Here is a 24666-nt window from a genome sequence, read left to right as displayed (position 1 = left end):
CATTGTTAGGACCCTCCAAAAAATCATAGTTTTTAGATGTTTTATACTCGATCTTAACTGTTAGATGTGTTTATGATTGTTGCTTAATGGATAACATATAATTGATTAAGCATATTTATGTTCATGTGTATTTTAAAAAGGTAAAAAAAACATCGGTTGATATCGTACTAAAATTTCATGAAAAGATGTTCACATTTTTTACATCAAATCAATTTGAAACAAAGTTTTTTTCTCAATAAATAAGTATTGATAAACACATCTAATGGTTTAAATTGAGCATAAAACACCTAAAACTTTGATATTTAGAGGGTCTTAATGGTGACGTAAAGAAAAAAAGGGATAGGATGAACCCCGTTCTCATATATATATATATATATATATATATATATATATATATATATATGTTAATCTAACATTAAACTAGTTGTGTTTAATATTAGATGAATTCAACCATATTAAAATGACTAAAAAAACATTAAAAGAATGGTATTTTTGAAAATGTATGCTTACTTTTATGGGCATTATAAGTCTTTTGAACTTAGAGAGAATTAAAAAGTCAATCACCTTTTTCAAAAAAGTAACTTTATTAATCTGTCAAAGTTACATTTTTTACCTTAAAAAGTAATCATGTATTTTTAAAATGCCTTCTTTTAAAGGTATTTTAGTCATTTTAATAAGGTTGAATCCATATAATGTTAAACACAAGTAGTTTAATGTTAGATTAACCCTATATATATATATATATATATCTGTGTGTGTGTGTGTGTGTGTGTGTCAAAAACACATGAATACATGTAAACAAAAAAGTAAAAAAAAAAAAGATAAAAAGGGAGAAAAATAAAAAAGAAGAAGAGAGTGGAGGGGTGACATGAGGAAGAAGTGAAAAAAAGAAAAGGAAAAAAAAGAAGAAAAAGAGGAAGAGGAAGAAAAAGAGTAGCCGTAGGGGTGAAAGGAGGAGGAATTAGAAAAAAAAGAAAAGCAAAAGAAGAAGAAGAAAAGGAGAGAACAGAAAAAGAAAGCTTTTTGGGCAGGAGGAAGAAGAAACAGAAAAAAAAATGAAAGAGACAAAAAAATTAAAAAAGACAACCATGTCTCTCCAGCCTAGATGGGGACAGCCTAGGCAGTCTAGGTCAAAAAACAAGGCCCTACCACCTAGACCCCTAAGCCTAGGCAGTGGCCCTGCGCCTAGCCTGCCTAGGCGGAGCCTAGGTGCAACTTTTGACAACTAAATTCATGAGTGCTCCCAGATCAGTCCATTTGGGAGTTGTTCTTAGAATCATTCGATATATTCGTGACACCATGCATCATGAATTGTTTTTCTCTACATTATCAAAGTTGAAGCTGAGAGCGTATCACGATTCAGAATTTAGAGGATCATCCAAATATAGATATTCTATATCAGGATTTTGTACTTTTTTATAATTCTTTAATATAATAGAAGAGTAAAAAGCAACAAAGGGTAGCTTTATCTACCACAAAAGTTGAGATAAAGCTATGGCATAGGCTACTGTTGAGAAAATATGGTTGAGATGGCTACTTGAAGATATGGGAGCAAAGTTGACTAGTGGGACAAAATTGTACTGTGACAATCAAAGTGCTATTTATATAGCTAAAATCCAGAGTTTCATTAGTGTAAAAAGCATATCGAGATTGATTGTCACTTTATTAGAAGTGCATATTTAGATGGCATTATCTCCCAGTTCTATGTTGATTCGGCACAACAGATATCAAATTTCTTTACCAAAAGCTTCTCTACTTCTCTCTTCTGAACATCTCACCAAACCCGAGATGATTGTTTTCACATCTCGAGTTTGAAGGGGAGTGTTAAAGTATGCATGTACTCATAGCGTTGTAGTAGTAGAGTCAAAGTTGTCTATGTTATAATGGTCAAATAGTCCAGATTTTCATGTTTGAATCTAAGTTGTAACTATTTATGTTGATAGGGGTATTTTAGTTATGAGATTGTAATAAGAGGAATTGACCCCTATATGTTGCATGCATCTCTCTCTTCCTCATCGTTCTAATGAAGTTTCTTCTCCATTGTGCATCTCCTCTCTTCTCTCTATTGTCAAACAAGAAAAACCCATGAACAACAGAGAACGTGGGTGACACTGACAGAAGAACTCCAACAGCTAGTGTAGAAGAGTATAAAATATTACTTTTCTCCTGATGTCATGTCATAGCTTCTATTTTATATCATCAAAAGTTCTGTCAGTAAATTCAGTTATTGATCACCTCAGCAGTCACTTGGAAAGCAATAAGCTAGTGAAACTATATACATGGATAGTGCTTTAAAAAAAAGGGGAAAAAAAGGCTAGTGTGAACATGCAATAAATGACTAGAGTCATTAGTCCTGCACCATGAGGATCAAGATGATTATTAACACAGTTCAAAATCTCAAAAAAGAAAAAGATAATATCATCAGACATCCAGACAAATATCCCCCAAATGCAATTTAATTCTCGATAATGTATTCTACTGAAAAGCCCCAAGAATAGGCACCAACCTTAGGAATAAGTGTGTCATCTTCATCAAGAATGTAAGCTAACCCACCAGTCATGCCAGCAGCCACATTTCGGCCAACTCTATCAAAAACAGAGAAATATAGTGCTCACTGGAACATGGAAATAGTTCCAAAGATAATGAAAGAATTAGAATGAAAAGAGACATACTTTCCGAGTACAATGACACAACCACCAGTCATGTACTCGCAACAATGATCTCCAGTACCCTCTACAATGGCTTGAGCAAGAGAATTTCTCACTGCGAACCGTTCTCCAGCCTTTCCTCTTACAAAGATTTGACCACCAGTTGCACCATATAGGCAAGTGTTGCCCACTATAGTTGCATCTTCAGGAGTAAATCCAGTCTCTTTGACTGGAGTAACCACAAGTTCACCACCAGCCATGCCCTGTGAACAGGGATATATTACTAACAATAGAACTCTCCAACACAAACAGGTTAACAGTTGTTGCATTTCCAATACCTTTCCGACGTAATCATTAGCTTCACCAACAAGCCTAATGTTCATTCCAGGGGTCAAAAAGCACCCAAAAGATTGCCCTGCACTCCCTGTGAATCTGAACCAAGGAACATAGATCTAAGTGCTTGCAAATGCTTATTTCAGGTCACTGAAACAGCTCAAACCTTTCCTACAAATTTCCAGAAAAGATGCACTTACGTTATATTCAGCTGTCCAGCAAATCCTGTGTCCCCATATTTTTTCGCTATAACACCAGCCACACGGCCACAGACAGCACGATCAATATTATAGATCTTTATAGTTTTGTTCACCACTTTCTCTTGTTCAATTGCTTCTGCTATCTAAAAACAAGCAAATATTCCAGAAACAGACAAGTAACATGAGAACTTACGAGTATCAGCTACCAAAAAAGTTTCCAATTTCCAAATTAAAAATATTGGTTTTGTTTACATGAAACAACAGTTCCCCATGCTTAAACAGATGACATAGAAAACCTTCCTGATAAATTATTAAACAGTATAAAAAACATGACTAACTCAAATGACATAAAATCTCCCTTAGTAATCATGGCCTGTAATGATTTGTTCTGTATCTAGGAGTGCAAAATCGGTGCATGAAAAAAAAAAGAAACTTCTGTTGCTCAAAAGAGAGATAGCCTATGGTGAACTATCATATGTCACTAAAGGAATGGAGTCCACTTTCAGAACAAGAAAGGGAGTAGCCAGTTAGATATAATATGCTAAGCAGATATCACGTGTACCTAAAAGGATAGTTAACATTGTTAAAATGTTCAATATTAATATTCATAATCCTTGGGGTGGTCATATGTAATTTTGTATAATTACGTATACCTATTTGTAATTTCGTTCCACCTAATCACCTATTTAAATAGGTGATTAGGGTTAATGAAATCTCTCTCTCTCTCTCTCTCTCGTCCCTCTAAAATACAATCTAGGGTTGACTGAAATCAACATGGTATCAGAGCGGGTCTCCCTTCTGGGATGACGCTGCTGCTGCTGCTGTTGCTCGAGGATGCTGCTGGTCGTGAAGGGTGAAGTAGAAGTGGGTGTCGCTGATCATCGTGATCTGCTGTAGATTAAAACCTTTTTGCTGCCGTAATCATGTTCCCACTGCTGGTGACGTGCTGCCGTGAGCAGTGCAGGTCGTGCGTGCTGGTGTTGTGACCGTTACTGTGCTGCCGTGACCAGTGGTGTTTGCGTCTTCCTCCCTGCTGGTGTTGAGGTCACTTGCCTACCGTGATCGTGTGCTGGTGTTTATCCTGGTAATGATGCTCTGATTGTGAAGAAGGACAAGATGCCATGGAGCTGATGACGCTGCTGCTGATCAGGAAGCGTGAAGAAGGTCTAGATGCTATGGATCACGATCGGCTTGTGGGTCTGTGTATGATTATCGTGTTGCATAAGAAAAACGTCGGTGATCAGATCATTATTGTGAAGATTAACTGGTAGGTGTTCCAGTCTTGAAGTTGGTCTTCTTTGCTGAAAATTTTTTCAGTCTTGAAGTCGATAGTCATTGCAACAGAATATTTTTAGTTTGTGGGTGGGGTGATGATCTGATCGCCATTCAGATTTGGAAGAAGATTACACAGGCAGGTGACCCTTGTTGCGATTTTTTTTTTTATTTCTGGTAGTGTCTTGTTGCGGCCCTTGGTGAGCAATTTTTTTTTGTCATTATGGCTGATTCACGTGCTCTAAATAACGACCAAAAAACAGAAGTCATTGGTGAATATAAGGCCTTTGTGAATCCCTTTTCATATGGATCCTCAATTAAGCTAAATGACACTAATTATGCAAGGTGGTCTCACACCTTCATGATGTCTGTTTCGGGTCATCGAAAAAAGCATATCCTGTTGGAATTGGAGCCCACTGAAAGAATAGAAAAATATGTCTCCTGGGACGAAGACAATGACATTGTGATGTCATGGATAATGAACAGTGTACAACCTCATATAGCTGATGGACTGATTTATTACACCTCAGCTAAACAAATGTGGGACAATCTCCGTGATACATATTCTCATGAAACCAATGTGAGTCGTATTCTACAAGTTGAGCAGGAGATTTATCAGTTGCAACAAGGAGATCAGACTTTGGCCCAATACTATGCCTCTGTTAAATTTGCTTTTGAGAGGCTAAATGCACACAAACCCTTATGTTGCACCAAACAGAAGACCCATCAAGAGCAAACTATGGTTGCCTGGTTCATTACAGGGTTATCATCTGATTTTTCAGTTGCCAAAGTTCAAATGCTAACTAGTTCTGATGTTCCTACTCTTGCAGAAGCCTATAATCGTCTGAGTAGGCTTGCCATTACTCTTCCTCAAACTCAATCTGAATCACAGACATCAGCCCTAGCAATCACCTCAAGTCATGGAAGAGGTACTTTCTTGAATTTTCGAAGAGGTCGCGGACACAGTACTGAAGGAAGAGGAAGGCTTCAATGTACATATTGTGATAAACTTGGACATCTTGAAGATAGGTGCTGGGATAAGACTGGTTGACCTCCTATTCCATCATCTAAACCGAATGTGTCCAAGGCTCAAGTTGCTAAACTCGAGGCAGAGACCCCTACTACCTCCTCCAGCGATTCGGTTATTCTAAGTCGTGCAGAGTATGATGAATTGGTGTCTCACTGACTTCCTAGTTCGAGCGTTCCTATGTTGGTTGCTGATGTGGCATGCTCTACAAGTGATAGTCTGAGTTATCAAGGTAGTAGATGGATCATTGATTCGGATGCCTCTAGACACTTGTGTAGAACTTCCCATAATTTTTCTAAGTTACACCCTATTGTTGAACCTCGCAATGTTATACTTGCTAATGAGAGATCTTCTCCTGTTGTAGGCCAGGGAAACATTCCTATATCCCTCACACTTCAATTGACTAATGTTCTTCATGCTCCTTCATTTCCTCAGAACTTACTATCTGTTAGTCGTATTGCTAAGGAGAATAACTGTAGAGTGATATTTGATCCTGTGTGTTGTATTTTTCAGGACTTGCTGACGGGGAAGAGGATTGGTAGAGGCCACGAAAAGGGTGGTGTCTATTATCTTCATCAGCCAGTTGGATCCATGAATTCTGTGTTTGAGCCATCTTCCAGTAACTATCAGTGGTATCTCCGTCTTGGTCATGTTCCTTTGCCAAAGCTTCGTAGACTTATTCCTCATATTTCTCCATCTGACTCATTTCAGTGTGACGCCTGTCAATTGGGCAAACATCACAGAAGCTCCTTTCCTTCTCGTCAGAGCCCTTCGAGTCAAGCAATATTTGAGATTTTGCATGTTGATGTATGGGGACCTAGTAGAGTACCTAGTCGATCTCAGTGTCGTTATTACTTAGTTATTGTTGATGATTTTTCCAGAATGTCATGGGTTTTCTTAATAAAAGAAAGGTCGGAGGTTGCCTCCATTCTTATGTCTTTTGTCATTGAAATAAAGACTCAGTTTCATTCTCTTGTCAAGATTATCCGCACTGATAATGCTCTTGAGTTCAAATCCAATGAATTGTTACAATTTTATCGTAATCGTGGCATCCGCCCTCAAACTACTTGTGCTCGTACATCTCAGCAAAATGGTGTTGCAGAGAGAAAACATAGGCATCTACTCGATGTTGCTCGTACTCTTATGTTGCAATCAAATATGCCACCCTCATACTGGGGGGATGCTATTCTCATTGCTTGTTATCTCATTAATCGTATGCCATCTTCATCCTTGGAAGAACAAATCCCTTTTCAAATTCTCTATCCTAATGCTCCACTGTTCTCGATTTCTCCAAAAGTATTTGGATGTGTTTCCTTTGTTCATAAACTTGGACCTAACCTTGATAAATTATCTGCCCAAGCCATCAAGTGTGTCTTCCTTGGATATCCAAAAAATAAAAAGGCTACCGGTGTTATGATCCCATCTCTCGTCGAGAGTATATTAGTGCGGATGTATCTTTCTTTGAATTTATTCCTTTTTTTTCTACCACTGCATCCAGACTACATGTTGAACATGGTGATACCCTGCTTCTTCATATTCCTCCTTTTCCCTTGGAGTCATTTTCTCAAACATTCTCTCAGTCTTCCTCAACTGCTCGGTATCATGATCCTCCTCTGGTATACACTCGCAGATCACCACCTGAATCAACACCTACATCACCACCTTCTTCAAAAGTAAGTTCTCCTGAAAATATTGAGATGTCTAATGTTGATGATGATAGACCTATCGCTTTCAGAAAAGGTAAAAGACAATGCACCTTACATCCTATTTCCAAGTTTGTTACTGAGGCACGACTTGGTGTTCACATGAAAATTTTTATCTCTGCTTTATCTGCCACTTTTGTCCCACTTAATCAGCATCAAGCGTTATTAGATCCTAAGTGGAAGCAAGCGATGCAGGTTGAGATGGATGCCTTGCTCACATGTGACACATGGGAGTTGGTTGTTCCTCCCACTGATGCAGATATTGTTGGATGTAAGTGGGTTTACATCATTAAGTATAACTCGGATGGCTCAATCGAAAGATACAAGGCCCGGTTAGTCGCAAAAGGATATACTCAAACATATGGAGTTGACTTCTTTGAGACTTTTTCTCCAGTAACCCGTCTTGGGACTATTCGGTTCGTCATATCTATAGTTGTTCATTATGGGTGGAGTTTATGTCACTTAGATGTGAAAAACGCCTTCTTATATGGGGATCTGTCTGAGATTGTGTACATACAGCAACTTCCCGGGTTTCAGATTCAGGAGGAGTGTAGCAAGGTGTGCAAACTAAAGAAGGCCATATATGGTCTTAAACAAAGTCCCCGTGCATGGTTTCAGAAGTTATTTGAAATTATGTCTGCATTTGGCTTCAACAGGTCGTCTTCATATCGCGCCTTGTTTATTAAGAAAACCTCCGCTGGTATTGTGATTATGGTTGTATATGTAGATGATATTATTCTTACAGGGAGTAGTGCAAAGGACATCTCGGACACAAAGATTCATCTTCAGAAGCACTTTGTCACAAAAGATCTCGGATCTCTTAGATATTTCCTGGGCATAGAGGTGGCCAGAAACAGTGAGGGGTTAGTTCTATCACAGAGAAAGTATATACTTGACCTACTGCAGGAGACAGGGATGTTAGACGTCAAACCAGCCAATATACCCATGGATCCTAAACTGCATATATATGATGAAAAAGCAAAACCTATTGACAGTAGAAGTTTTAGATCCTTGGTTGGTAAACTTTTATATGTCACTGTAACAAGGCCAGATATCTCCTTAACCGTGAGCAAGATAAGTCAATTCATGGACAAACCTACTCGAGTGCATTGGCAGACAACTATGATGATTCTCATGTATTTGAAATCTTCCCCTGGAAAGGGATTGCTATATAAACAAAGCTCCAACCTTGATATAATTGTGTACTCAGATGCAGACTATGCAGGGGCCATCGATGATAGAAAGTCCACCACAGGGTTCTGCGTGTTTGTCGGAGGCAACTTAATTACTTGGAGAAGTAAAAAACAAACTGTGGTAGCTCGTTCCAGTGCTGAATCAGAATATAGAGCTATGGCTCAAACCGCTGCTGAAATGATGTGGGTTCGGTCCATTCTAAAGGATCTACAAGTGATGATTCCATCCCCAATGGTGATGATGTGTGATAATCAATCAGTATAGCTAACAATCCAGTTTTTCATGAGAACAAAGCACATTGAAGTTGATTGTCACTATATACGTGACTTAGTGCAGGCAGGGCATATTTCTACTAGTCATGTGACTTCTGAAAACCAAGTAGCAAACGTCTTCACCAAGCCTCTCGCAAGTGTCGATTTCTCAAGATGTTGCAGCAAGCTGAGCATGATAGATATATATGCTCCAGCTTGAGGGGGAGCGTTAAAATGTTCAATATTAATATTCATAATCCTTGGGGTGGTCATACGTAATTTTGTATAATTACGTATACCTGTTTGTAATTTCGTTCCACCTAATCACCTATTTAAATAGGTGATTAGGGTTAATGAAAAATCATGCACTCTCTCTCTCTCTCTCAAATACAATCTAGGGTTGACTGAAATCAACAAACATCAAATATAGCAAAAAGAAATCTGAAAGAACACCAATGCAGCCTGCAACATAAACTGTGATTACTTTAGCTGGTGTTTATAATAATACATAGGATGAGTGCCTATAGAATGATAAGCTATGTACCAAGGACACTCCCACCCCACTGGGTTGTCTGCAGACACAATGTGTCAATATTTCTGGCACTATGCTTTTGACTAGTTAAATATTATGAGCTTGACAAGGTCTTGTCAAACCTGCAAGAAATCCAGTGGTAACTCTATCTCATTCATCTTTCTCTAGTGTGGAGAGATACACCTGTGTAACCCTGTGCAATGGGATTTCTTAATTGAGTATTGTTTACAATACTAACAACACGCTTATTCACAGTGGCATCACCTTACAGATAAATTGACACAACTGGTAAAAAATGTACACATAAATGTAACTATATATAATATTTTATATTTTTATTTATTTTCTTTTACTTTTCTTTTGTATTTTTAGTTTTTGTCTAGTTCAATTTGAACTAGACTCTTAACTAGTCAAGATCCAACTAGATCTTGACTAGTTGATGTAGCTGTTGGAGCTAGTCCAACGGCTACACAACGACTCTCTATGAGAGCTCTCTAGAGTTCTTCTCTCTCACTCTCTCCTTGTGTATAAATAGGGGTGATTCCCCTCTCCTTTGTAATAATGGTTTTTAAGCATTTCATGTGAATGAAATAAAGTTTATTATTTTATCTTTTGAGTTCTTTCATTTGTGCCTTTTTGTGGGTTATGATTCTGTTACAAGCATTTGTGCTTTCATGGAAGATCATCATTTTCTTACATGGTATCGGAGCTTGGAAGCTTTTAGATCTTGGAAGAGTTGTCACCTCGTTTTCCGTGTCTTTCTAACAAAAATTGATTCATCTCCTTGTTCGTGGTTCAAGTGCTTTTTGTGTCATCATAGTTGAAGAAAGAAGGCATTTGGAGGATCGTTGGCTACACAAAGATCATGATTATACTCTTGTCCTCTCCTTTTTTTCTCATATTTTTTTTTCTTTTTCTCTCTCTCATCATATGTCTCTCTTCTTTGCCCTTGTAAAAATGGATGACAATGATAAAGTCATCATCATGCCCGTAAAATTAAATGATACCAATTATGTGATGGGTTTCAATCATGAAGCATCACATTTGAGGAAAAGGGTTGTGGGTACATGGTTCCGATTCGAAACCAAAATTAATTCTTACAAAAATTAAAAATGAGAAAGAGGTACCTCTCACGGAATGAGAGAAAAATAAGGCATTAGATACTTATGAGAAAAAGTGAAAAGAATGGAGGATTGGGCATGCCAAAATCATGTCTTGGCTAATTAATAACGTAGACATCAAGAAATGTTCTAGTCTTGCCAAATTCGATTATGCCAATAAGGCTTAGGAGTACCTTAGAAATATGTATTCCCTTAAAGATATTGCACATGTGTACACTTTGCAAGATAAAGTTCGGACCTTGACTCAAAGAGACAAAAGTATTAGAAAATATTATAATGAGTTATCCGAACTTTGAAAAGAGTTTACTCTTCTTGAGTCAAAGTGGCATTGTCCTGAAGATATCGAGCTTCGCCAAAAACAACTCGATATGGAACATTTTTACCAATTTATAAATGGTTTGAGGCCGGAATTTGAAACAACCAAATCGGCTCTTTTACTTAGAAGAATAGTTTTCTCTATTGTTGAAACCATTAAGGAACTAACTATAGAGGAAAATATGTTCAAAAAGAATACTCCAAAGAATGAAAAAAATTTCGTTCTAGCTGTATCTAGACGGAAAAATTATATGCGCACTTATAGGCCACCTCATTTTGTTAGACAAAATAATGATTATGACAAAAGGAAAGTTATTTGTCACCATGGTCATGAACCGGGGCACTATAGGCCTCAATGTCCTAAATTGAAGAGAAGAAAAGAAAAGAAAGTTGCATCCGTTGGTCCATCACAAGAATCAAAAGATCAAACAAATCAAGATGCACCCGTGTCTATGGCACAATTAATGAAAATCCTTCAACCACTTCTCAAAAGAACATCTTCCTCAACTGAAGCCTCAACCAGGGCAATTGTCTCATCCTTCTCCGATCTCGATAACTTTCCTTGGTTCCTTGACTCTGGTGTTTCTTTTCATATAACCCCAAATATCAATAATTTGTCTGAATGTCTTAACAATAACTCAAGTGTGTCAAATTTTTTCAGAGCTGATGGTACATCTCTTGAAATCAAAGGAATAGGAAATTTTGAAAATCTTCAAAACTCAAAAAAAATCTTTATTCCAAAAGTTTGATATATTACCAAACTAAATATCAAAGAAGTGGGTGATCAGAAGTGGTACAAATCATTACAGACAACGCTCAAGTTTGTAAAAGTGCAGCGTTGAGTTTGGAGAGTGAGTACCCTCATATTTTTTTGGACCCCCCCCCCCTCTCACTCTCTTGTTGGATCGGCAGGGGAGGGGCCGAGCACCCCCTTCCCTTCTCGCTCTCTTGTTGGGTCGACAGGGAAGGGGCCAAGCCCCCCCCCCTCCTCTCGCTCTCTTGTTGGGTCGGCAGGGGAGGGGCTGAGCCCCCCTGCTCCCTCTGTTTTTGGCACGGGAGGGGCCGAGCCCCTCCCCCCTCTCGCTCTCTTGTTGGGTCGACAGGGGAGGGGTTGAGCCCCCCCCCCCCCCTGCTCCCTCTGTTTTCGGCAGGGGAGGGGCCGAGCCCCCCTCTCGCTCTCTTGTTGGGTCGACAGAGGGGGGGGTGAGCACCCCTTGCTCCCTCTGTTTTCGGTAGGGAAGGGGCTGAGCCCCTCCCTGTTTTTGGCAGGGGAGGGGTCGAGCCCCCCACCCTACTCCCTTTGATTTCAGGGGAGGGGCAGAGCCCCCCCTCTCGCTCTCTTGTTGGGTCGGCAAGGGAGGGGCTGAGCCCCCCCTGCTCCCTCTGTTTTCGGCAAGGGAGGGGCCGAGCCCCCCTCGCTCTCGCTCTCTTGTTGGGTCGACAATGTTGGGTCGGCAGGGGAGGGGCTGAGCCCCCCCTGCTCCCTCTGTTTTCGGCAGGAGAGGGGTCGAGCCCCCCTCGCTCTCACTCTCTTGTTGGGTCGGCAGGGGAGGGGCTGAGCCCACCCTTCTCCCTGTGTTTTCTTCGACAGGGGGGAGGGAGTCGAGTATAATTGATTTGAAAATTTGAATATATTTTTTTGTGTGTTTTCAGGATAAAAATGATGGATAAAGGGAAAGGACTTGCGTCATCCTCATCCCAACATGTGAGTTCTGCTGCTAGTTTTGCTGATAATTGCAGTGGAATTGATGATGTGGGGCCACTATGGGTACATGTAGATAAACTTGCAAAAACTGGAGAAGGAGGTGGTGGAAACAAGAGATTTCGATGCAAGCTCTGTGAAAGAGATTTTGTTAGGTCTTACACAAGAGTGAAGGCTCATTTGTTGAAGATACCAACACATGGCATTTCAGCTTGCAGAAAAGTTGATGAGGCAATGCGAAAACAATACAAGAAAATACAAGAAGAATATGAGAAGAGAAAGGCAATGGTCGATTCTTCTGCAGTTAGTGTGCCACTTGCAAGCCACCAAGAAGATGCTGAAAAAGAAAAGAAAAGTCAATGTAGGAGGTGGATAAACGATACAAGCAGCATTCAATACATATGGAAGAGAAGAACTGGATAGAAAAGTTGGAAGGTATTTTTATTCTGGTTCACTCCCATTTAATGCGGCTAGAAATCCTTATTGGAAGGATTTAGTAACATCCTTGACAAATTTTAATTTAAGTGGTTATGTGCCTCCAAGTTCAGAAAAAATACGAACCACACTTGCAGAAGAGAGAGCAAATGTGGAGAGGTTGCTGGAGATTAAAAAATATTCATGGGAGCAAAATGGAGTTTCTATTGTGTCTGATGGATGGACAGATATTCAAAGGCGTCCATTAATCAATTTCATTGCTTGTTCGCTTAGTGCCCAATATTCTTAAAAGCAGTTGATGCATCTGGGGAATATAAAAATGCAGAGTATTTGAAGGGATTGTTTATAGAAGTCATAAAAGAAGTGGGTGATCAGAAAGTGGTACAAATCATTACAGACAATGCTCTAGTTTGTAAAAGTGCAGCGTTGAGTTTGGAGAGTGAGTACCCTCATATTTTTTGGACTCCCTGTGTAGCACACAACTTAAATCTAGCCCTAAAGAGCATCTACAACCCCAAAGAAAAAAAAAATTCACAAGCATATGCTTTATATTCATGGATTGAAGATTTAGAAAAAAATGTCAAAAGCATTAAGAATTTTGTTGTTAACCACCATCGTGCTAATGCTATATTTAATAGGCATTCTGATTTGAAATTGTTGAAGGTCGCTGAAACACGTTTTGCGTTCATCATTGTGATGATGAAGATGATTAAAAGAGTGAAGAATGCTTTGATTAACATGGTGACTGATGAAAATTGGACATTCTATCGTGCTGATGATGATATCAAGGCTCAAGAAATTAAAAAATTCATTCTTGATGATGAGTTTTGGGACAGAGTGTATAATTCATTCAATTTACGCAACCTATTTGGGAAATGTTAAGAGAAGTTGATAAGGATGAGCCCATGCTTCACAGAGTTTATGAAATGTGGGATAATATGATTGAAAAAATACAAGCTATAGTTTTCAAGCATGAAGAAAAAAATCTTGCATTGGATGATTCAGATTTTTTTAATCATATTCATTCAATTTTAGTCAGAAGATGGGATAAGAGCAACACTCATTTGCATTGTATGACACATTCTCTTAATCCAAAATATTATGCAAATAAGTGGCGGGTTGGTGGTATTGGTCGTGTCCCTCCAAATTTAGACCCAGAGCTATCAAGACATAGAAATATGTGTATGACAAGACTTTTTCCAGAAGCATATCTTCTACATCAAGTCACACAAGAGTTTTGAAAATTTTCATCTTCGAGATTATATGGACCGGCATTTTTCGCGAGAGAAGAAGATAATATAGATCCTATCACGTGGTGGTCAACATTTGGATCAGAAACACTTCTTCTCCAACGTCTTGCATTAAGATTGCTATCGCAGCCTGCTAGTTTATCTTGTTGTGAAAGAAATTAGAGCACATATTCTCAAATCCACAACATGAAGAGAAACAAACTCACCAGCAAGCGTGCAGAGGATTTAGTATATGTTCATTCAAATCTTCGATTACTTTCGCAAAGCAATGATGAATACAGGTACTAATTTGTTTTCTTAGTTATTTGATTATTTCTTAGTTTTCATTTAAATATACTTGTATTGTATTTAACATTTTCAATTTGGGTTTGTAACGCAGACAAGGAACATCCAAATTTTGGGATGTAAACCCAAAAGAGTGTAACTTCGAGGGAGAACATGATTTCAACATAACAAACATGGATTTAGCTGAGCCCAGTATTCCTTCTAATGATGCATTTGATGATGAAAAAGAAAATCATTAACATCCAATACTTCATCAGGATATACTTTGGTATGTAATTTAGTTCTTTTATGCTTTACTTATTTGATTGATATTTAGGTCTATTTATGTAATTGCTTTACTTATTTGATTGATAATTTGATATTTAGGTTGATATAGTGCATGCATGATGAATGATATTATGACAATGTTAACTATTAAATGTTAAACTGTTAAAACTTCAAAATTATATATATATATTTTACATTTTTGCCCCTGCCGCACCCCCGCACCCGGGTTTTTTGGAAGACCCGCACCCACACCCACACCCGCACCGGCACCCATATGACATAGAAAATAACCAATATTTCAAATGGATGTCAAAAATGTTTTTCTCAATGAAAACCTAATTGAAGAAGTTTATATGGAAGCACCACCTGGTATAAGTATTCCTCAGGGTAAGGCCTTTTGTTTAGAAAAAGCTCTTTATGGTCTTAAACAGGCACCAAAGCCTGGTATGACAGGCTTAGTCATGTTATGCTTGATATTGGATTCAGAACTTGTATGACTGACAGTGCTTTGTTTATTAAGATTTCTGATGCAGGGATTATTCTTCTTCTTTACGTAGATGACATGATCATCACTGAAGGAAACAAACAAGGAGTTGAAAACATTAAAAAGCTCCTTAAAAATCATTTTGAAATGACTGGTTTAGGTTTATAGAGATATTTTTTAGGAATTGGAGTTGCTTATTTCCCTCGAGGTTATTTATTATCTCAATCTAAATTTACTTTTGATATTGTTTTCAGGTCAGGAATTATAAATGATAAGAAAGTGGATACTCTGAAAGTTGTTAACATCAAAATGAGAATCAATGATGGAGAACCTCTTGATGATCTCACTCCTTACAGACAACTTATTGGAGCACTTTCCTATCTTTCTATTACTAGACCTGATATAGCACACGTTGTATACACAACTAGTCAGTTTCAGCACGCTCCTAGTTCTGTTCATATGGGAGCAGTTTTGCGTATTGTTAGATAATATTAAGTCTTCCCTTTCGAGGGGCCGCTTCTTATTTGCTTCATCTTCATTAGATTTAATTGCTTATACTGATTCTGACTAGGGACGTGATCCCAATAACAGGCACTCAAACACTGGTTTTTGTATTTTCTTAGGTGAATTCATGATTTCGTAGCGGTTCAAAAAGCAGCAGAAGGTCTGTCTTTCATCCACTGACACTAAATACCGAGTCATGGCCACTACAACGAAGGTAGTTTGGCTCAGAAGACGGCTGGCTGACATGGGAGTTGAAGTGACACAAACTTCACGCATGTGCAGTGACAACAAGAGTGCGGTCTATATTGCCAGCAACTGAACATTTCATGAACACACCAAACATATTAAAATGGATTGTCACTATGTCAGAGAAGAGTATCTACATGGAACCACTAATCTGTCGTATGTTATATCAGAATACCAATTAGCAGATTTCTTCACCAAACCTCTCGCTGCTCCTAGATATCATTTCCTTTTAAACAAACTTTTGCTCATAGGAGGAGTGTTAAAAAGTGCACATAAATGTAACTATATATAATATAATATTTTATATTTTATTTATTTGTTTTTCTTTTCTTTTGTATTTTTAGTTTTTGTCTAGTTCAATTTTAACTAGACTCTTAACTAGTCCAGATCCAACTAGATCTTGACTAGTTGACGTAGCTGTTGGAGCTAGTCCAACGACTACAATTAGAGCCACTCTATGAGAGCTCTTCTCTCTCACTCTCTCCTTGTGTATAAATAAGGGTGATTCTACTCTCCTTTGTAATAATGCTTTTTAAGCATTTCATGAGAATGAAATAAAGTTTATTATTTTATCTTTTGAGTTCTTTTATTTATGCCCTTTTGTGGGTTATGATTGTAGTGTCTTCAATAGACACCTATTACAAGCATTTGTGCTTTCGTGGAAGATCCTCATTTCCTTACAACAACTCTATCTACATCTTATGAAACTTGCGTGCAATTACAGTAGCCTAAACTTACTCCAACACTTTATATGCATGCCAATGCCTTCAGTTTGCTAGAACTGACCAGCTAAAAGGATTTCAAATATGGGCACCATTACAGTGCCATGACAAGGTTTAATGCAAGGCCCACTAACATGAGACAAGAATTATAAAAAGCAGAAAATTGATCATCTTGATCCCATGGCCACACGAAACGATGCCAAGTTGAAGTACTTTGGCATAAGCAATTGATGTGGAAGCTTATAAAGTTGCATGTTGATGGAATTTATAAAGGCAGATTGATGGTTTTAAATGCTAGTCTGGCCTTGTAATAGAATGTGGAGTAGCATAAGATACTGCATTGTACTAAATTATATTATATGATAGTGCTGCACCTTCAGATAACAGTATCTATAAGTGAAAAAGACAAATATACAACAGCAAAATAACCTGAAAAAAGAGACTACATTATCTACTACTGCTAATTTAAGTGTCCAGATTAAAGTCTAGGACAGTCACGATGAAGACTACAAAATCAACAGGCTCTTGTTATCAACAAAATTAAGTACGATCAGGAGACAGACCAACAAACAAAAACATATCTGTAAAATAAAATTACAAGGTTAGAATTTAATAAAATCATAGTACTGGGATCATACTATAATAATAAAATGGAGAAATATGATGTCAAGGAGGCCACAAAAATACTCTGAAGAAAGAAACATAACACCATTTTCATCATCAACTAACTACAAGTTGCAAAGAGGGATCTTTTCAATAATAGAAATATAAAGAATAAACAAGAATGGAATGATAAATGGATCTGCTTTTAACCTGGGGATCTGATAGCAAAATATCATCCAGAACAGGCCCGTTAGTATGAACATCCTGCTTCCTTATTTGAGTACTAGTCCACTTTGGTAGGCCAACACTCTAGAAAGAAGACATGACAATACAGTCAACAATAGTGGTTGCAGAATACTGCAGAAACACAAATGTATAACAAAATAAAGAAACAAGATCCATAAAGAGCTTTAGCATGCGTACAGAAAGTATGTAACTGAGATCAAGCTGCTGTGTCTTCATCAGAGAGATGTTTCTTTTTCTTAGTAGATCAGATCGGCCAATAATGTCATCCAGCTTCTCATAACCAAGTTGTGCCAACATGCCTCGCACCTGATAACATACACAAATTTCTTTGCTTTCTTAAGTATATCAACAAAACTGAGTCACTTGAATCACAATGAATATTCAGAAGGATAAAATTTTATATAGAAAAGCTATCTTAAGTTCACAAGCTTTTTAGACAATTAAAAGATGATAGATGGAAAATGTAATGGTGCAAATAGTCAACTTCATAAATATAGTCCCAGTGGCAGTTAACTCACCTCTTCAGCAACAAACAGGAAGAAGTTGACAAGATCGCCTGGGACACCAGGAAAACGAGCACGTAACTCCTCTCTCTGCAGAAATTTGAATGCAAATATGAGGAGCAATGATCATCAAGACCAACAAGCAGAAACAAAGAAAAAATGATGGGAAAAAGAAAACACATTTACCAACCTGACTGGCTACACCAACTGGGCAGTTATTTGTGTGGCAGATGCGTGCCATAATGCATCCAGTAGCAATCATGGCTACAGAACCAAACCCATATTCATCAGCCCCCATTGCAGCAGCCAACATAATATCTATGCCACTCTTGAAGCCACCATCAACTCTTAAGATGACCCTTTCCCTCAGTCCATTTTCAATAAGAGTCTGGATGCAAACATATGATTGATGCATGTTGCATTTCCATAAGATGTCACCAACAGCAGAATAAAAGAACAAGAAGAAGAAAAGACTTTAGCCCCAGGAAAAAGGAAACCTGATGTGTTTCTGTAAGTCCAAGTTCCCATGGACCACCAGCATGCTTAATCGAACTGATAGGACTTGCTCCGGTTCCACCATCATGGCCAGATATCTGAAAGTTAATATGGGGGTACAAAAATATGTTAAATCCAAACATTTATCGGAGCAGGTGTAAAATATATTAAACTCGAATAGTTGTCGGATCATAAACGAAAACCATGATATGTATCTGCATCAAAACGCATTAGCATGTGTATGGCCTACGCACAGAAGTAAACATACTAAGAAATGTAACTGATGGACAAGATGGATAGACGCCGAATAATTCAATGATATAAAATGATTTAGTGACTGCCATCATTTCCACTACAATCTCTAACCAATTCCCTAATTAACTTTTCCTACCAACTCTAAACTCGTCTTTAGCCCCATGTCTTATACTGTACAAGGGTATTGCTTTTCATAATTTGCCACTAGAATCAACATGGGAAATATTTTTACAAGAACAATTTTAGAGGGAAAGAAATATATCCTCTTTTTAATAAAAATGTGTTTGTGAATGCGTACTATCACAATCCCATCACGATAAAATAATGAAATTTTATGGTATATATTTAGTCTATGTTGAGACTTACGTATCATATGTATATTACCATTCTTGTGTGCTACCCTTTTGTGTATTTATATGTACATAGCATTCCTTTTAGGGGTATTTTAGTATTGTCTTAGGTAGTGCAGAGTCAGCAGTTTTTGTCCTGTAGTGGGGTACATGAGATGTCCCATTATATGATTGTATTCTTCTCATTTCAAGATTAACGAAGATTCTCTTCTCATCTTTGCCATCTATCTCATGGTTGGAACTCTATTGCTTCGATATGGTAACAGAGCCATACCCAACCATAGAGAGAAGTATTTGGTAATCATCTGGAAGGTAAAAGGAAGAAGAAACTTCATTATGGTGTGTTTGGGTGTGTGCCCCAAGAAAGGCATTCGTACATTTTTTTTGCAGTTTGGTTCGATTGAGTTGGGGCTTTGGTAGATCTTGATTTTAGATGATTTCTAAATCAAGAACCATTCCGGTCGGAGTTATACTTGATTTTATATGGATTTTTTTCTGAATAGTGGCGTTAGTAGTGTCTAGATTTGAGAAATCGCTGGTATTGATCTCATCAGGGGTTTCCAATGCCCTAAATTTGCATCATTTGGGTCATTTTTTTAGTAAGGATCCTATTGGAAGTGGTTTGGTTGCAATCAACAACAGATTTGTTGAGTTTTATTGGTGTTTTGGGTGTGCTCTAATAGGTGGTAACTGGTTTTTCCTATTTTTGTTGTGTGCTGTGAAAAAGAGTGTTTAGGGTCTGGATCTCATACCAGACTCGGGTCCATTTATGTACAGTTTTCATAGTATAACTTTGTATATCTTTTTTTTATTTCGGGTTTAGATATTATACCAGACCCAGACCCAATGTAAACTCAATCCTATTAATATGTACTTTAGGTCACGATTTCTTTTTACAAAAATCATGACAGCCGCACCTCCTTTACTTCCTCTATTCCCTTTCTCTTTTCTCCACAGATTCCAGAGCAGGTTCTCACATGGTATCAGAGCGAAGATCCGTCTAGAGTTGAAGAGGCTTCCGAAAGGTGTGATCGACCGATCAGAGGTTTGAGGTCTCCTCTTTCTCTTATCTTCTACTCTTTCTCAGTTTCCTTTACTTCTTTCTACCTCTCGTTTCTCCATCTTCTTTCTAATTCTTCTCTGGTGAATTCATATCCACGTGGGTATGATATTCACGTGAATCATTCTTCACGGAAATCCTGTGCACCTCAAAAAAAAAAAGGGAAAAAGAAATTTTGTTTCACGTGAATCATTGAAATCGATTCACCCATTCACGTGAAACCTCGATTCTTCTTTCCTCGGGAACGCATCTTCTCTGTGTCAAAAAAAAAGGGAAGTTTTGATTCACGTGAAACAGCAAGCTGATTCACGTGAAACTGAAACGACCCATGATCTCTCTTCGCATCCTCTCTGCGTCAGATCTGAGACGTCAAGTTATTTTTTATGTTTGTATTGGCCGTGTAACAGCGTCAGATCTGAGATATCTGATTCTGACACGATCTCTCTGATCCTTTTAAGTGTCTCCTCTAGCCATCCTCTTGCTGTTACAGTCGATATTCGCATTGCTCTGTCTGAAAATGCTTTTAGATTAACATTTTTATTACGTTAATCTCAAATCTCATAAAAGAGTAAGGGAAAACTTAGGTCTGATTCACTTTTTTAATCTGACAGCCCCTGATCGTCAGCTTTAAGGTTTCTTAGTCAAAAAAAAAAAAGAGAGTGATCAACAAACTTTCCTGGCAGAAGACTGAGCTCTTTGTGAACACTCTTGTTAAATTTCCTTCCTTCATGGATTCTTATTCTTCTCAATCGAGTCTCTCTTCAAGCTTTCTTAATCAACTCGTTTCCGAAAAATTAAACACCTCAAACTTCTTGATTTGGAAGAGACAAATCATACATTTTACAAGGAGCCAAGGTCTCTTAGGCCACCTGGATGGAACCACTCCAGTCCCACTAGAATTTGTTACGAGAGAAGAGAAAGATGATAAAGGGGCAAGTTCAATTGTGTATGTCAAAAATGCAGAATATCTCAACTGGAAAAGGAAAGATCAATCAGTAGTTGCTTACATCACTTCTACCTTGTCTCAAGAGGTTCTTGTTGCAATCCCTGACAATTGTACAACCCTGCAACTTTGGGAGAAATTGATTCAGACGTATTCACAAGTTTCACGGGCAAGGATAGTTTTTCTCAAGAGGGAATTTCAGCTCCTAAAAAAAGATTCCATGACCATCATAGAATATCTCAACAAGATGAAGACTATCCCAGACCAACTTGCGGTTATAGGATGTGCCATGAGTGACAGCGATATGGTGCAACAAACTCTAAGTGGATTGGGACACGACTACAACATGATTGTCACTTCACTATTGTGCCTGCCTACTCTTCCTACTTTTGATGAGTCGCGAGTTAAATTGATTCAGTATGAAATGACCTTGAAGGGATTTTCTGAATAAACACATGCTCATTCAAATTCCCAAGCAGTTCTTGTCACAGGAGTGACTTATGGTCGAGGACAAAGACGAGGAGGACAAGGGCAAAATGGACACGGAGGACGTGGATTGCTTCCCACTCCAAATATCACTCAGGAACAAAGGTTCATCCCCACTTGCTTCCTTTGCAACAAAAGGGGACATATCAAGGCGAATTGTTGGCACAACCCCGAAAATAAAGGAAAAGCTCCACAGACAGAACAAAAAGGAAAACCCACTAATATCAAAGACAATGAAGAGATTAGAGATCTGTTAATATCTGCCCTGTCAAAATTGAAATTAAAGCAGAATGATCAAGGCACATGGTTCGTTGACTCAGGGGCAGCAACTCACGTGACTGGCGATGCAGGTAAACTTTCTAACCATATCCCTTATTTTGGCAAAAGTAAAATTGTCACTGGAGATGGATCCTCCCATCCTGTTTCTCATGTTGGAAAATCTGTCATTCCCATGTCACATTCTACTCTTGAACTTACTGATGTCCTCCATGCTCCAAATATCAAGAAAAATAGTCTTTGTTTCTAAGCTTGTTGATGACAATTATGCTTCAGTCGAATTTACTCCCTTCTCTGTGCAGGTCAAGGACCTTCGCACGAGAGAAACATTCGCTGAAGAAAAGAGACGAGGCAATATGTATGTCTTTGAAAAAGCTCCATGTCATTCCGTCCGCCCTATTCATCAGGATTCGAAGTCTTCATTAGAGTCGTGTTCCTTTTCTTCAGCAAATGTTTTTAGTATTTCTGAATATAATAAGCCTTCGTTATGGCATAGTCGATTAGGACATTGTGGGAGTCATTTTATTGAGAAACTTATTTCTAATAATCTCATTCCAAAAGAAAGTCTCAATGTAGATGAGAAAAGCCAGAAGTGTTCCAGTTGTTTTTTTATGCAAAAGTCATGTATTGCCTTTTCATTCTATTAATAAGAGAGCTTCAAAGCCTTTTGAGGTAATATATTCTGATGTATGGGGACCTGCCCCAGTTGTCTCTGGATCTGGGAGCAGATACTACCTATTTTTTGTTGATAGCTACTCTCGATACACCTGGATATACTTCATAAAAAATAAATCGAAAGTTTTTCTTTTGTTTCAAAACTTTCTTTTCTTAGTAAGAAATCGATTCTCTAAAGCCATCCAATTCTTCCAATGTGATGGAGGTGAAAACACGTGTTGGATCATGGGTCCGGGTCCAGACCCATGATGATGTATACTTTCATTAATGGCACACATGTATTTTCTTCTCTTTGTAAAAGGGTATTTTAGTACCCTAAGTTTGTATTAGTAACATATATAATGAAAGCATTAGTAGCAGCCGATTCCTGAATTAAGGAATCAGGTTTTCTCTGCAGCTCCTTCCCTCTCTCTTTGTTCTTCACCCTTCACGCAGGATAAACTCTGTTTTATGAAATCTAACATGGTATCAAAGCCACGCTAGAGCTGGATTCGGGACTGCTTCCAAAAAGGTATGTCTAGAAAGATTATTCTTCTTCCAAGTCAGAAAATCGAATTCCAACATTTTTCTTCTGATTCTTAATCTTGATCAGACCTGATCAAAATTAGATCTGAGCACAAGAACCCGAGTTCTCTTTTCTGTCTCTCTCTTAATTCCAAACCTTTTTGTGTTATCTTATCGATCAGATCTGATCAGAATTAGATCTGATCATGTTTTTTTGAATACCCAGATCTGAGCATGAGAACCCGAGTTCTCTTTTCGATCTCCCTCGTAAACCCAAAACTTTCTGCATCGTCTCCTTGATCAGAATCAGATCGGATCATGTTTCTCTGATTAGAAATCAACTTCAGCAATTCTGTCTTGACTCTTAAACCCTAATTATTTCTTCTACGTCATCTTCTTGATCAGATCTGATTAGAATCAGATCTGATTGCGTTTCTCTGTTATTAATACACTCCATGCCTTCCTCTCAACCTTGTTCTATATTCTCTTGTTGATCAGAATTAGGTCTGATCACGTAATTGGTTTCCCTTCTTGATCAGATTTCCTTAGATCAGATCAGAATCAGATCTAGCCTCACTTGCGCAATCAGTTGTCTTCTTGACTCTTTCTTTTAAATCTTCACATAGCCTGATATTGTCTCTCCAAAAAAAAAAATCTAAAGAAGGGGATTGCAGGAATTTCCTTGGAGTTGACAGTTGCCTTTCGGTATCCTTATTCTTTAGCTGCTATCGGGTTGTGTGTTGGACATATTATTCTTATTGTGAAACATGGATTCATTTTCTTCTTCGGGTCGCTCATCAAGCTTTCTGAATAAACTCATGTCTGAAAACTGGATGGATCTGTTACAATCCCTCCAGAGTTTATAGCATGTGAAGAAGAGGACAGTAAAGGAGCATCTACCACAGTATATGTTAGAAATTCAGAATTCGTAACCTGGATGAAAAGAGACCAGGCGCTGGTGGCTTATATTATTTCTACGTTGTCACAAGAGGTGCTTGTGGCAATTCCTGATGACTGTATAGCCATGCAACTTTGGGACAGATTAGTTCAGACATATTCACAAGTTTCTCAGGCCAGGGTTATGTTTCTTAAAAGAGAATTTCAGATGATAAGAAAAGAGTCAATGACTATCATGGAATACTTGAACAGATTAAAGATCATCACAGATCAACTAACAGTTGTTGGGTGTGCAGTGACGGATAAGGATATGGTACAACAGACTCTGAGTGGATTGGGGTCTGAATATCATATGATTGTCACTTCTTTATTGTGTTTACCTGATCTGCCCAGATTTGAAGACTTGCGTGCAAAATTACTCCAATATGAGATGACCTTAAAAGGGTTCTTTGAAGAACCATATATGTGTACAGGCACGAAAGATGTTCTTGCCACAGGGGTAGTTTATGGGCGAGGACGAGGAAGTTATGATGTTAAGGAAAGAGGAGGACAAAGAGGCTGTGCAATATTACCTACACCCAACATAGCTCCCAACTCACAGCGACAGAGGCCAATTCCTACTTGTTTTCTGTGTAATAAAAAGGGGCACATCAAAGCTAATTGTTGGTTTAATCCCCTGAATAAAGTAAAATCAACACAGACTGAAGCAAAAAGAGGAACTGATAGCTCAAAGGTCAGTGGAGAAGTAAAATCGTTGCTATTGTCAGCCTTAGCAGGATTAAATCTGAAACAAAATGAGCAGGGTACTTGGTATGTGGACTCTGAAGCAGCGACTCATGTTACTGGTGATGCTGGTAAGTTCTTAAACCTTGTTCCTTACAT

The 24666-nt window shown here is 38.2% G+C and overlaps 1 protein-coding gene across 1 annotated transcript in view; it reads right to left on the bottom strand.

The window, feature by feature from the left end:
• Positions 1 to 24666, bottom strand: part of LOC149819947 (ferredoxin-dependent glutamate synthase, chloroplastic) — a 105827-nt gene that overhangs the window by 5018 nt on the left and 76143 nt on the right. Inside the window, exons 22-30 of the mRNA XM_089983073.1 lie at positions 18341 to 18436; positions 18034 to 18231; positions 17859 to 17933; positions 17518 to 17646; positions 17305 to 17403; positions 3182 to 3324; positions 2987 to 3080; positions 2673 to 2911; positions 2507 to 2585 (exon numbers count right to left, since the gene is read on the bottom strand). Of these exons, the coding sequence (XP_089839199.1) occupies positions 2507 to 2585; positions 2673 to 2911; positions 2987 to 3080; positions 3182 to 3324; positions 17305 to 17403; positions 17518 to 17646; positions 17859 to 17933; positions 18034 to 18231; positions 18341 to 18436 (1152 nt within the window). The remainder of the gene's footprint in view (positions 1 to 2506; positions 2586 to 2672; positions 2912 to 2986; positions 3081 to 3181; positions 3325 to 17304; positions 17404 to 17517; positions 17647 to 17858; positions 17934 to 18033; positions 18232 to 18340; positions 18437 to 24666) is intronic.

The sequence above is a fragment of the Nuphar pumila genome, chromosome 12, assembly GCF_984573655.1.
Source record: "Nuphar pumila chromosome 12, dmNupPumi1.hap1.1, whole genome shotgun sequence".
NCBI lineage: Eukaryota > Viridiplantae > Streptophyta > Magnoliopsida > Nymphaeales > Nymphaeaceae > Nuphar > Nuphar pumila.
Note: the sequence above shows the minus strand (reverse complement) of the source record. Positions and strands in the feature narration are given on the sequence as shown.